Raw genomic sequence first — 13,985 nt, forward strand, 5'->3', positions numbered from 1 at the left:
ACCATAGGAGGAGAGTTTGGTGAGCAGAGCTGGGTGCCAGACCGTATCGAAGGCACGTGATATGTCAAGGGAGACAGCTCTGATTTCCTGTTTGGCATTGAGGACCTCCATTCATTGTTGAGACAGCAGAAGCAGCATGTCCACAGTAGAATGACCTGGTCTGAAACCAAATTGATGATCAGAGATCAAGCCATTGGAGAAGAGGAAAGATTTCATATCCGAGGCAATGATGGATTCCATGACTGCTGATAATTGGGAGCAGGCTGATTGGTCTGTAGTTGCAAGGATCTGTTTTTGCACCTTTTTGTGTGAAGCGGTAATGTTTGCTGATTTCCAGGATGCTGGCAGATGACCTTGAGCAAAAGAGGGTGAAAAGAACAGAGAGGGTGAGATAGAGCGGCAGAGCAGGATGAGTGAAATGGCCTGAGTGAAATGCCAGACTCATCGACGCTGAGGAGGCTCTCTGAGAATGGCCAGAGAGATGTCCACTTTGACAAGCACATGATCAGAAGAACCGATTGGAGCAGAAGAAGAGCAGCAGACATTAGCAGGGAAGTTTGTCATAACCAAGTCTAGAAGAGAAGATACTCCATTGACTGAGATCCGGGTCAGGAAATTGACAGATTGTGTCAATCCCAGTGATCCCAGTATCCACTCACAAAAGCCAGAAAATATCTGCCCAACCTAAAGACTAAACTTTCAAACTGGTCTCCCTCCTCAGACACCTGGTGGCATCTTGTCAAGTACGTCTCGAGTAAGCCTACTTCAAATCAGCAATGTTGTGGAATAAGTCATTGCAGTTGATGAAATCCTTCCTTCCCCAAAATGGCCTGATCTCAGACCATCAGTTTGGATTCAGACTGGGTCATAACATCTTGGACATGATGCTCATGCTCTCCCAACAATGGATGGAGGCTGTGAAACAGGGCAGTCTCGAAACCAAGCCCTCGATGACCTGGAAAACTGCCTTCACCTCCAAACTCTGCCTATGACTTCCAAGGCCAGCTCCGAGTTGTGGATCTGGAACCACTCAGTGAACCTGTCTTGCCGACTTCCTCCATTCCTCTAGACAATGCGTGGGGCTCAACAAGATCCTCTCCCTGTCATTGATGAAGTTCCACAACGTAGTGTAGTATATTGGGCCCAGTCCTGTTAATCTTCAACCTGGAATAGCCTCTACCTTTTGCTTATGGCCAACTGCTGCTATAGCCTTCCTCAGATAATGTCGCAGCCTGTTCCCTCTGCCGACAGAATTTCTATCTTGACAAATCTCTCACCAAAAGGACCATCTGGTGATCCCACCCTTCTACTTCCTTTAACCTCTTGAAGTTTGGTCAAACCTTTGGGCCGAACCAGCCATGATCCTTGGGCAACCACACTTATGTTGCTCTCCCAAGCCAGGAATAAACCGGGCATCCTCCAGCATGTCTTCCTTGGCACATCTGAACTTTTAACAGCTTGGAGTACTGCTCTCCCTTTTTGGCTGGTACCCCTTCCTTACACCCTCAACAGCCTGATGCCATAGAAAAAAAAGGCGTTCAAAATCATTACTATTCTCCACGAAGCCGAATCTAATCTTATCACCTTCACATCTTACAGGTCAGTGGTCTCTTTTCTACCACCTTTCTAGTTTTGTTCCGACCTCTTCCTGCAGGATCAGTCTGGCGAAACTCCTAAAATCAGGCTGACTGCTCTCCTCTACTCATTTGTTCCTTTTCTCACCGATGCAACAAAAAGTCTGTTCAACCTCTTCCCTCGAGTTTCAAGCCAGCTTTGTAATCCCGATTTCATATCCTTGATCTTTTCTATCCCCAACCCACCCATTCCATGTTTGGTTATTGGGTACCCCCACTAATATCGCCTCTTCCCTTTATGCTTCTTTCCAAGTTATCCACTGATAGAGTTTCTTCCTATATCCAGCTTCTTCACTCCAATCCAATGTGCTTCCTTCCTCAAAGTCTTCTTCTACTTCACCATCAATGTCCTTCTCCACTCTCCTCCCCAAATTATGTTCTGGAACTCATCCACAAGTCCAGACTGTACAAAAAAAGAATCCAGATAATGTATTCGACCAACTCTTGAATACTCCGACAAAATGTGTAAATGATAATGGCTAAACAGATCCATTAGCTGTAAGTGGAGAGCGGGACAAACTCACCGTGAGTAGTCGAGCACGGTGTGCAGGCGGTGAGCAATGGTGATCACCGTGCTGGTCACAAACTCGCTGCGGATTGTTTGTTGGATGAGCCGGTCCGTTTCCAGGTCCACGGCAGCTGTTGCCTCGTCCAACACGAGTATTCTGCTCCTCCGCAACAACGCCCGTGCCAAGCAAACAAGCTGTCTCTGTCCCACACTGCATGCTCCACTCCATTAGCGACAAACCTATTTATTGTATACTCATCTAAGATTTGCAGTTAAGCCATTCCACAAATCACATGCAGGTCAGTAGACTATGCACTTACACAAATCACTTGGAAAGACATTGAAATTGACAAAAATGGGATTTTAATCTGGGTTCTGAGCATCTTGAGGCACTAGTTCAGATGAAAATGTCAAACGGACAAACCCAAATAGTCTCGATGCTTTGCAATGCACGGAACCCTTAATCATAGTACGGTACCTGAGATTTTCACCCCCTTCAGAGATTGGGTAATCGAGCCCTCCAGGCATCTCCAGCACTTGATGGTGCAGATGTGCCATCTCTAGTGCGTGCCACAACTCGACGCTGGAGTGTTGGCCTCGTGGGTCCAAGTTTAGTCGCAAAGAACCAGAGAAGAGCACTGGCTCCTGTTCACATAAAAGCACAATTTAAATTGTTTTAAACAAGTTTAAAAAAAATCACTTTAATCCCCAGATGGGATGTTTGCATGGGCAATTACTCTGGTGGTGTTGCTTTGCTGCACAACTAGAAAAACTATTTTCACCAAACTATGTTTGCCAAGTGTTATTCACTTCCCAATGTACACAGGAAGTGCAAACATGCAATGGTCCAACTTTATCATTATGAACTGGATGATGAACAAGTGAGCATGAACTATGTTCCCATATTGATGAACAAGAACTAGGGTGTGCAGGTGACCTGTGGGATGATTGTGAGCTGGTTGCGGAGATCATGTAGTCCAATGGATGAAATGTCGATGCCGTCAATCAGGATTCTTCCTCGAGCGGCCTCCAGGACACGAAACAGTCCATTTATCAAAGAAGACTTCCCAGAACCTGTACGGCCAACCACGCCCACCTGTAATCCATGCACAACATCCTCAAATCAAACATTTTAAAAAAAATTAAATATAATGGGGGAAGGGGGGATATTTGTTCAATCCTAACGGAAGAGATACATAGAATTTACGTTGTTCAGGTAGCAAAGGCAAATCCAATATACAAATTTCACTGGTATGGAAAAGCAAGCATCCAATCGGATACATCTACCGATGGACAACTATTTATATTGTTGGTTAAAAGACAACCAGGGGCAGACTGAGCAGTCGGGCATTGACTGAGGGTCCAGGCCCAAGGGCCTGTGCGCAAAAATAAATAAATTTTAAAGGTTTACCTTTTCAGAAATGGGAGGGGAAGGAGATCTTTTTTTTTTAAAACCATATCTTCAAACAATATCAATTGAGGGTTGCTAGACGATTTTGATGAATTGCCGGTTAAAAAATAAAAATGATTAAAAAAAAAAAGCAGTAAAGTCGAATGGGATTACTGTTAACCATTTTACCTGGTTTAAACAAAACATTCACTGCTGTTGAAGCTACCGATTCAAACTTTACAGAAAATGGTTATTAACCATAAATATGCATTAAAAAACTGTTTGCATCCTGTGTACAAAAATATACAAATAAAACACCACATGTATGTTTTTGCTAATCTTGCAGAGAAAGTGTTCAATAGACGAGGGAGCGAATTGACTTAGTCGGTCCAAATGTCCCACTAACTCCTTCATTTTAGATCATACAGCAAAAGTGACCACTTCCTTTTCTCAGCAAAATCTTTCGGTAAATGACAAATAATTTTGTCCATGTGTGCATTTTATTATACGGAATAATGTTTCAGGCCATTTGCCATATATTACGAAATATTCCAAGAAGCTTTGGACTGTAATGTATGTTCTGTGCTCTGCAGCATTAGCTGCACCAGTTTGATTAGTAAATTTGTGTTCTGTTCTTCTCTTCCCTTTACAAGTATTGTACACCACTCCTTTCCTATTCCATCTCCAAGCGCTGCATGATGTCATCGCCCGGCACTGAAGGGGCCCGATGACACGCTGAAAGGGAGTACTCAGTTTTCACTCCGTTTTCTTGTTTGTCCGGGCAATCTCAGGCACCGTTTGAGCTATGAAGTTGAAATTTAGATACGACAGTGACAGTGATTTGGATAGAAAGGATATTTTTGATTTGATTTATTGATCAATTGATTATTGATTAATCAAGTAATCAATTAATTATTTTTTCCGATTGATCAATCATTTAAATAATATTCAGTTACAGCTTTGGATGAAACTGCTGGTTTGGGTGTGCTGTCAGCCAATAAATTAATGAATCAATTAATGATTATTATTTATTGATTTTAATGAGAATTAATTAATCAATTGTTGTACACCTCTCCCTCACAATACCATCTATTTGCTGCACTGTGGCCGAAGGTGCCCTGGAGGATATTTTATTTATTTGGATGGTGGTGGTGTACTTTGAATGTATCTATCTATACTTGTTTGTTTTTCATTCACCATCTCATTCTACATATTTATGCACAATTGGTTGTTTTATTAAACTTTTATTTCACAGTAAGTGGCAGCAGAAGATGTATCTTGGGGGCCCCAAAGACCCCTTTTGCCCGAGGGCCCAGAATACCATCAGTCCACCCGAAGACAACCCATGGCAACCACATCCAAGCAAGTAGACTTGCGTTCAATTATGTGATAATGATTAAAATCCAGTGGGTCAGTTTAGATATTTTGGGGTTGCAGAGAACATTTTTACCTTCTCTGCTGGGAGCAAGCTGCAGGTGATGTCCTTAAGAATCAGCTCAAGGTCGGGTCGGTACCGTAGTGAATAGTTCTCAAAAACTATGTTCCCATACTTGGGCCACTCGGGAGGTGGGCGTTGTTCAAGCACCCATTGGGCCTAAAAAAAAAGAAAAAGTTTACTGCAGCAAAACAATCCTCAAGCTCAGCAGCAAATCACTTGGTTTCCACAAGTAGCAGTCCCTGGGTAATACCAAACCTGTTTACATGAGAATATGTAGAGATAGGCCTATCCAATCAGTCTGTACCTTGATAATGTCAAATCAAGAACATACCTCCGTTTCAGCATGACTGTACTCATCCACACGTTCCACTGCTATGACGTTGGTCTCCAGCTCGGAAGTTTGACGCACCAGCCAGTTTAATGTCTGGGTCACCTGCACAAACACACCCATCCTACAACTTCAAAATACCCTTGTCTATCCCACTTTGTTTTTTTAAAGGCTCATTTTATCCTCAAGTCCAACATGACTAGGAGTGAAAAAATAAATAAATAAAAAACCCAATGAAACTACAAAAGACCATTTAAGTCACCAAAATAAACATTGTATACAACTGTAGGTGCCTCTTTCCACCGTACGTTGAGAGCGTATGTTATGGAGAGCCCAACGATGCCACCAAGTAGTTGGCCCCGAGATAACACTGCAAACAGCGTTGCAAAGAACACGACCAACGTACCCACCAGATCCAGCCGTATTGCCAGCCACCTGTCGAAGTCATGCACCAGACATTAGACAGCACATTCACACAACGTTAAACAGTTTCAATTCACCCGTTAACGGCATTTACAGGTTCTAAAAAAGTTAAACTAGTTAAACTAGACAGTTAGGTCAGATTCACACCACACCTGTTTGAGATTATCCACATGTAAATGCTCAGCATGTTTTCATTTAGAATGTCGAAGTTTTGTTGAAGGAACCGGTGTGAATGACCGGAGGCCCGGATGACTGGTAACCCAGAGAGTGTCTCCCCAAAGTGAGAGTAGATGGGAGAACGGGATACAGAATCCAACCGTCGCAGCTGCCGCAAGGTAGCCACGTAGAAGCGCTGTGGGTGATTGATAACAAATCCAATGTGAAGACATGGCATAACTTCACTTCCAACCTGTGCAAGTGCATCCATATGGAATTGTGATGTAAAGGTGGAATGAAAAAAAAGAAAAAAAAGAATGAATGATCGTTTTAAGGCCATTTTTCCCCGCTAGAGCGGGGGTTAGCCTTGCGGACCCCATGACAATCATGGTTCCCTGTTTGAGGCAATGTTTTTATGGCCGGATGCCCTTCCTGATGCCAACCCTTGGTCGCCTCTTCAATGCGCAGGGATACGGTGTACCTATTCTAAACCGGGGTACACACCGTGATCATTCATCCCAGCAAGCTGGTACTCAATTTGCCGACCTCGGAAGGATGACAGGCTGAGTCAACCCCTCTGATGTTAATTCAGCGATCGACCGGGATTCGAACCCAGGATCCTAGGATCCCAAGCCGGCACCCTAACCGCTAAGCCAACACCAGGCTTTGTGATGTAAAGGTGGAATAGCACATTATTCAACTGCAAATACCTTAGCTGGAATCCGATTTCAATGATACCAAATACTGATGGTAGAACATTTGTTGGTCTTGCAAAATAAATCAGTAAGCATCTCAAGATAATTAATTGATAAAACAAACAAACAAACAATTAAATAAATAATTAAATAAATATATAAGTACAATAATAAATAATAAATAATAAAAACCTTCACTGTTCACAAAATATCAAGATTTTCACATTGCAAACAAAAGGCAGTTTAAATATAAAGACTTATAGAATCAGGTTTATATTTCTTGAAAGAATTCAAAGTTAAGACTGTGGGTGCAAGCACCTGCACAAAGTGGTAGAAAATGCTCAGGGGCAACACGACGACGATGAAGAGCGGTGTGGCCAAAGTCACAGCAAACACGGTCACAACCACACTGAACAAGCAAACAAGCCACAGACGGACTGCGGTGGGGATGGCTTCGTCAATTATATCTATATCCTGAAAAACAGGAACAATGGTCGATTGAGAAAAATCACGGACAGGATCATGCAGAGATACAACGTAACCACTTGTACAAACTCACGTTTGAGAACCGGTTGGTGATACGGCCAGCAGGGGTCGTGTCGAAAAACAACAAAGGCAATCGCAACACATTGTGCAGCAGCCGATTGTGCAGCTTCGCAGCAGCTCGGATACCAGCACGACCTAGAAACATGGCGCTCAACAGCACCAAAATACCTGCAAGCAGAATCGATACCTCAGGACGTTCAGGTTTATAAACATTTAATATTTGGACCACCATTTGGTGTCGAATCAAAAGCACTTCCTAGACATGAAAAGCTCCAACTCTGGCAAAAAAAAGAAAAAGATTTTGCTGCACAAAGGTAATAACGACGGGCCCTTTGACTACTCCCGGTCCGAAATGTCATGTGCGTGCGGTCGCATTCGCAGCACCTTGTGCCAGGCCCAAAGCTGCATAAACTCCAAGGCGGACACCGACTTCGACGTTACCCAACACATCTCGGGTCCAATCACTGAGCCACATCCTTTGGGCCAGCACGACCAGGTTTTGGCTGAGCATGCAGATGGTCGTCAGAAGGGTCAGTACACATCCCATTGCTTGGACGTAGTCTTTGTACACGCCCCACTTAACCTGGAAAACACGATCCAACCACCACACAGAAACCCATTATAAATGTGGTCATGAACTTGGTAATAATCGTGAGGTCCACAGGTACAGCACCCAATAATTTGTCAACCCTTTCAATCAGCTCCACACAAACTACCTGTCCAACTTCAACCAATTCCCTCTGGATCAGTGTCCCTCCGATTGAAGAATCGAGAGCCTCTTCATGTGAACATTCCTTTCCTGACCAGCTGTACGAGCCACTCATGTTGCTCAACCTAAATCCAAGAATCAGAACGAAAGCAAATTCAGTAAAATGCATTTGGTGCAGGTGTGAGCATCAGAGCCTCGATTCTTGTTGGAGCTTACCTACGGCCTTGCAGATGTGCACTCATGGACCCTCCGTTGTCTGGGCATACAGGTACCCTCGTCTTAAATAATGCTCCTGCAATATCATCGAATAACAAAGTTCAGAAAAAAAAAAAGTTATCACAAACAAGTTTCGGGGCATTAGCATCCAATGTGAAACCACAAAAGCTTTTGGTGTACAGGTGAGAATTTGCCTTCAACAGGTTGTAACTCCACAGGGGGAATTCAATTCAAAACCTGATTGTCATTCTCCATTTTGGATTAACATTTGCCCTGATTGTTCTCACCGAGATATTCCAAGCTCCTAACATTATTTCTGGCCTCTGGGCAGCAGCAGGCCCGGAGGAGGTCTTGGTCCTTTAGGAGGAGCTGCTCATACGTGCCGACCTCTGAAAGCTGACCCGCTTTCAACACGGCCACCTGGTCAGCAAGTGGCAGAAGGCTGACATTGTGCGTCACAAGCACACGAGTCTTGTTGCCCCCAAAGGTGTTAACATACAAGGGGTGGGCAGAGAGAAGTGGGATAAAGAGATAAATTGACAAGTAAACCATTTCCAATTGAAATCAGTCATTTAATAAGAATAAAATCGAGCCTGGTGTTGGCTTAGTGGCTAGGACTAAGGATCCTAGGATCTTGGCTTGGGATCTAGCCTTGGGATCCTAGGATCCTGGGTTCGAATTCCGGTCGATCGCTGAATTCATGCCAGGGGGGTTGACTCAGCCTATCATCCTTCCGAGGTCGGCAAATTGAGGACCAGTTCACTGGTAATTCCGTGTGTCGCAAGAGGCGCCCAGACCAACAGGGTTGGCGGCAGGAAGAGCATCCGGCCATAAAACATTGCTTCAAAAAGGGGACCATTCAAAACATTGCTTCAAAAGGCCCGGTGCCCAAAAAAAGGCAGTTTGGACAAAAAAGGCAAAGGTGCGGAACCCTGCTCTGTGGGGAAGAATTGCCTCCAAAGGTGGTTCAATGAGAATAAAATCACCTTCATGTATCGGAATCTTGGGGAAGGTAGCCATAAACTAGCTTTGTAGATTATCCAATGGAGGAGATGACCCAAACTCCTTACGATGCAAATTACCCAAGATACTCAATTCCAGGATTCACATTAAGGGATCATATTTACAACCAGAGCGAAATCTATGGCGCACCATCGCAAATCCCCATGCTTCCCACAAAGCAAAGTTTAAAGATAGTGTTGCGAATATGGAATTTGGCCTCCATATCCGCTTGTAAATATTCCCCTATTTTCTCCAATACTCCCCAACTTTCCCCAATCCCCCATTCCCTAGTCCCATTGCATGTAAATAACAATCAGTAGAGCCGACCTTCCCCTTATTCCCCCATTAAATGTCGTGCCCAGGTCCACCGCACCACACGTAGACAACTTTCGGACATCTTCCTAGTTATTCTTATTCTATGTCAGTTAAGGCCTCGTCTCCATTAATTATGACTCTTCGTTGCACCAGAATGTGATTATATGGCATCAGTAGTGAGTTTAGGACCTTTCCCATACCTCCTTCCATCTTCTTCCCCAACAATTACAACAACAGAGGAGATGGCGGCGGAGCGGGGGAGGATGCGTCCTCACACCGGCTCGATTAGCGCCATTGACCACGCGCTCCACGGGGTTACCACGGAGGGGCTGGCTGTCAGCTCCTCCTCAAGGGCGGAGCCTGGTAACCCCCCGCACCCAATCAGAAGGGCGGACCGATTCCATCTGGGGCGGCGCTAGCGAGCCGAGGGCGTGTCACTCCCCGCCGGATATACGCGGCCACGTAGCGGACGTGACGTGAGATGCGCCCCCAGCTGGAGAAAGAAGGACCTGCGAGCGCTGAAACAGATGCGCCTGAGTTTGGAGAGGCCTGAGAAAGACCCGCCTGAGAAAGAACGTCACCTCTGAGCGCTGCGACGAGACCTCCCCGCATCTCTGGACCGAACCGTGTTGATCCTGCCCCGAGCCCAGGTGCACCTGGAGCCATCGCTACCTTGCCTTTCCTAGCCATCAATCCCCGTGTGAGTCAGCTTTGTCCCGTTTATCTGTCGTCTGTTGGGAATAATATAAGATTGTGTCTAAGTGCTTGTCTTTCTATGTTGTACCTCTCGTCCCTGTAATCTGACCTTCCGTAACGAATATAATCTCCTCCGGAGGTCTTGAGAACCGTATCCCTGGTGTCGTCATTTTATAACCCAGCCGGGTGTCTTTTTCTTATTGAGCCAGCGTAACGCAACTTCGTCAACGTCGAGTATAGTCGGGTAATTTGTGCGGACACGACGGCCATTCCGCTCGGCCCACTTTAACATCAAAGTCGTGTCTAACAATTGGTGTCGAGGAGTGAGATTCGGACCCGGGACTAAATTAGTTAGGCCCAAATTTTGGGAGGGAAAATCGGTTCGGAGCGCGTACTGCGCTCGACAAAATCGAGCCGGAGCGCGGTCCCGCGGTTACTGCGCTCGCCGAAATTATAACGAAAAAAAAAAAAAAATTTGGATTTGTTTTACGAAACTCGAATTTTGCAAGTCGCGCTATGGCGGATCAAGACGGCTGGGGTCCGGTAGCGGAGAGTGAAGCAGGGTCGGTCCAGGACCAAATTGAGGGACATGAGGGACATGAGGAGAGCGAAACAGCAAGGGTAGCAGGTGCACAAAATGGCGCTCTAGCGCACGTGATTACAGCGGCGCCACATTTAGCCACGCCCATGGTCGCGGTAGTCGAACCGGAGATGCCAATGGATTTGAACCTTTTTTTTATACAAATGAAGGCCCTTATGGCCCAGAATAGTGAGCGATTGGAGGGCCGGATGGATGCTCAGAGTGAGCAATTGGGGGTAATGGGGAACCGGATGGATGCTCAGAGTGAGCAAATGAGGGTTGATAGTGGGCGATTAGAGGGCCAAATGAGGGGTACCGGTGAGGGATTAGAAAAGAAATTTGAGGGGTTAGACAACGGGATAAAAGAGGTGAAACATGGGTTAACGGGGGTAGAAAATAGAATGGCTGCCCAGGAGAATCAGATAGAGGGAGTGAAAAATGGGTTAGAGGGGTTAGAAAACAGTATGGAAGGCAAATTGAGGGACATGAGGGACCAAGCGGAAAGGGAAGTTAAACAAATGGAGCAGCAGATAGAGGGGGTCAGAATGGGGGTAGAAACCAAACTGGATGCTCACAGGGAGGAAATGGAGCAGATGAGGGTGGCATCTGGGCAGGAGATGCAAGTGATGGGAGAGGAGATCAGAAGAGGAGTGAGTGAGGAGGTCGGAGGAGTGCGCGAGGAGGTGAGGCACTGTAAGGAGCACATGGAGAAGGAGGTGAGAAAGGGGACTGTAAAGTTACAAGGGGGCATAGAGGTCCTGACGCAGGAGGTGGAACAGCTGACGGAGGGACAAAAAGGACTAACGGAGCAGGTTCAAAGGAACACTGCAGTATTAGGAGGTTTAAAAGCGACACAAAACGACATAAAAAACGACTTAATAGCGACAAAGAGGGAATGTCAGATGGTACGTGAGGGACTGACAACGAGGTTGGACGAGGTGATAGAGGTAATGGAGACGAAGGACCGGCAGGTGAGGACGCACATGGAAACGGTCAAGGTAGCCTTGGAGGACGAGCTTGAGGAGACGTACCGGGGAATAAAAGGTGAGGCACAAATTAGAAGAAGTGGAAGAAGGGGTGAGCGAAATTAAGAAGCGACGGAGAGGGGATAACAAAGAGATAAAAGAGGAGATAAAAGAATTGGTCCAAAGTCTGTTTGGATCGTGATGTGCTCGTTAACCGGATGAGGGATTCGCAGGTGATGGAGGAGAAGCGAAGAGGAAGAGGACCCGGTGTAAGTGGTGACCAATATGGTCGTGCGTATGATGCGCCAGGTGATTTAAGAGGCTTGGGGGTCGAGATAGACCCGGGTGTTCGTGAGAGGCCGTTGGTGAAGTGTGCGACAGGTCTGGTGTGCGAAAATGGAGGTGTGCAAGAAAGTCCGACTCTGGGGTGTGTGAGGAAAAAGTGCGTGCCAAGGAGTGAGTGTGCTGGCGAGAGTGAGTCGGTCGTAGCGCGTGTGCGAGGGAGCACGTGGAAGCGCGGTGTGGTGAGTGTTGCAGAGGGTGTGACGGGAGAGTGTGCGCAGGAGTGTGCGCGAGAAAGGTGTGTGACGGACAGGTGCATGAGGAAAGAGTGCGCTGTCAGAAGTAAGGAAGAGTGTCCACCTGTGGTGAGTGTTACAGAGGGTGTGACGGGAGAGTGTGCGCAGGAGTGTGCGTGAGAAAGGTGTGTGACGGACAGGTGCATGAGGAAAGAGTGCGCTGTCAGAAGTAAGGAAGAGTGTCCACCTGTGGTGAGTGTTACAGAGGGTGTAACGGGAGAGTGTGCGCGAGAAAGGTGTGTGACAGACAGGTGCATGGGGAAAGAGTGTGCTGTCAAGAGTAAGGGTGAGTGCGTTGTCACGAGTGGAGGTGAGAGTAGTGAGAGTGACAAGGAGAGTGAGCTGGTTGTGACAGGTGAGCGAGGATGTACACCTGGGATGGAAGGATGTACACCTGGAATGGTAGAGCGTGAGTGGGAATGCACGCTGGAGTTGGTGGTGAGGCACATGGCTGGGTGTGCGAATGAGAGCACACCTGTGATTGTCACAGAGGAGGTGACAGAGGAGGGGCGCGAAGAGGTGTATTGGTGAGGTGTGCGAACAACGAATGTGTGCCAAAGTGTTCGGTGGTCAGGTGTGTGACCAAGGCTGTGAGTGGAATGAGTGTACCTGGGTGTGTAAGGAAAGGTACGAGGAGCATGGGCACGGCTGGATGTGTGAGCAAGGAACGGGCTGCGGGGTGTAAGCGTCCAGGTGAAGCATCGACGTTACACGGGTTAGAGGTTAGAGCGACTTTTAGCCGAAGCAGGCCCTCGGTGCGTGCCGGGCCTCGCTTTGAACGACCGCGTCCAGGCTCCACTAGGCGGAGCTGGCAGCCCGATAGAAAGGGTCGTCATGGCGACCACTTTTTGGTGAGACGTGCCGGCAGGTCGAGATCGGGGCATTGGATGGCTCCGTGCCGAGATGGTGCGTGGGATCTCGGCCCGGGTAAACCTCCTTCCCTGCACCGAATGCGGGACGCACCCAGCCGCTGGCACAGAACAACCAGCATTCATGGCTTGGCTTTACGAAGCCGGGCTTTGGACAGGAATTGGCGCACCGAGAGGTATTAGTGAGTCGACTGGGTGATGAGGTTAGTGTTTTGGACCCAAAATTGGAGAAAAACAAAATTTGATGATTGGCAAGGGATTGGCAGTAGTGATTGGCAGATGATGGGCAGTGATTGGCAAATTTTTGATTTGTTGAAATTTGATGTGCAAAATTGGTAGTGAGAGACCCCCGATGTGGTGGGATGGCATCCCTGCCACCCTTCCCATGGTGGGGCAAAGGAGCAATAGTTTATGGGGTGTATGGCAGTGAAAACTAGCCCGGGTGGGTTAGGATATTGTGTGTAGGGATCTAGACGATGACATTAGGTAACGTTAAGTTTAGTTAGTGACTGATACCTGTAGTGGGGACGCAGGTAGATTAGTATGGATGATAATGACGAGGGAGCGCAATAGTTTAAAGGGACGACTGGGAAGCGCAAGTTTCAGAAGGGAGTAGTTAGCTGAGATGATGCTGTGTGTGTGAGAATTGAACAGGTGTGATTGCACAGGTGTGCAGGTACAGGTGTGTGGAGAGAGTTGGAGTAAGTGGTACGGAGTGGTGTGCATGGTGCGAAGGTGTGGATGGGGGAAGAGTGGACCCCCATCACGGATACCCGGGGCGGGTAGTGTAAGTGTTAGGTAGAGGGTACAGGTAAATTGTGGTTGGATATTGGCACTTGTGGTGCGGTTGCAGAATGGTGTTGAGAATGGGTGCATTAGTGTTGTGGAAATGGCTGGGCGTGTAGCCTGTTAGTGCGTGTAGTTGGTTGGGCACTCC

The 13,985-nt window shown here is 46.9% G+C and overlaps 1 protein-coding gene across 2 annotated transcripts in view; it reads right to left on the minus strand.

Moving 5' to 3' along the window:
- LOC137438235 (ATP-binding cassette sub-family C member 2) overlaps window positions 1-13,985 on the minus strand; it is a 38,812-nt gene that overhangs the window by 2,848 nt on the left and 21,979 nt on the right. For both annotated transcript variants that reach the window (XM_068133320.2, XM_068133319.2), the window contains exons 20-32: window positions 8,331-8,514; window positions 8,044-8,119; window positions 7,835-7,952; window positions 7,503-7,701; window positions 7,132-7,286; window positions 6,891-7,046; window positions 5,874-6,073; window positions 5,607-5,733; window positions 5,302-5,403; window positions 4,983-5,126; window positions 3,080-3,238; window positions 2,621-2,787; window positions 2,159-2,353 (exon numbers count right to left, since the gene is read on the minus strand). In XM_068133320.2, the coding sequence (XP_067989421.2) occupies window positions 2,159-2,353; window positions 2,621-2,787; window positions 3,080-3,238; window positions 4,983-5,126; window positions 5,302-5,403; window positions 5,607-5,733; window positions 5,874-6,073; window positions 6,891-7,046; window positions 7,132-7,286; window positions 7,503-7,701; window positions 7,835-7,952; window positions 8,044-8,119; window positions 8,331-8,514 (1,982 nt within the window). The remainder of the gene's footprint in view (window positions 1-2,158; window positions 2,354-2,620; window positions 2,788-3,079; window positions 3,239-4,982; window positions 5,127-5,301; window positions 5,404-5,606; window positions 5,734-5,873; window positions 6,074-6,890; window positions 7,047-7,131; window positions 7,287-7,502; window positions 7,702-7,834; window positions 7,953-8,043; window positions 8,120-8,330; window positions 8,515-13,985) is intronic.

This window comes from Myxine glutinosa, chromosome 12 (assembly GCF_964187855.1).
Source record: "Myxine glutinosa chromosome 12, kmMyxGlut1.1, whole genome shotgun sequence".
NCBI classification, from domain to species: domain Eukaryota; kingdom Metazoa; phylum Chordata; class Myxini; order Myxiniformes; family Myxinidae; genus Myxine; species Myxine glutinosa.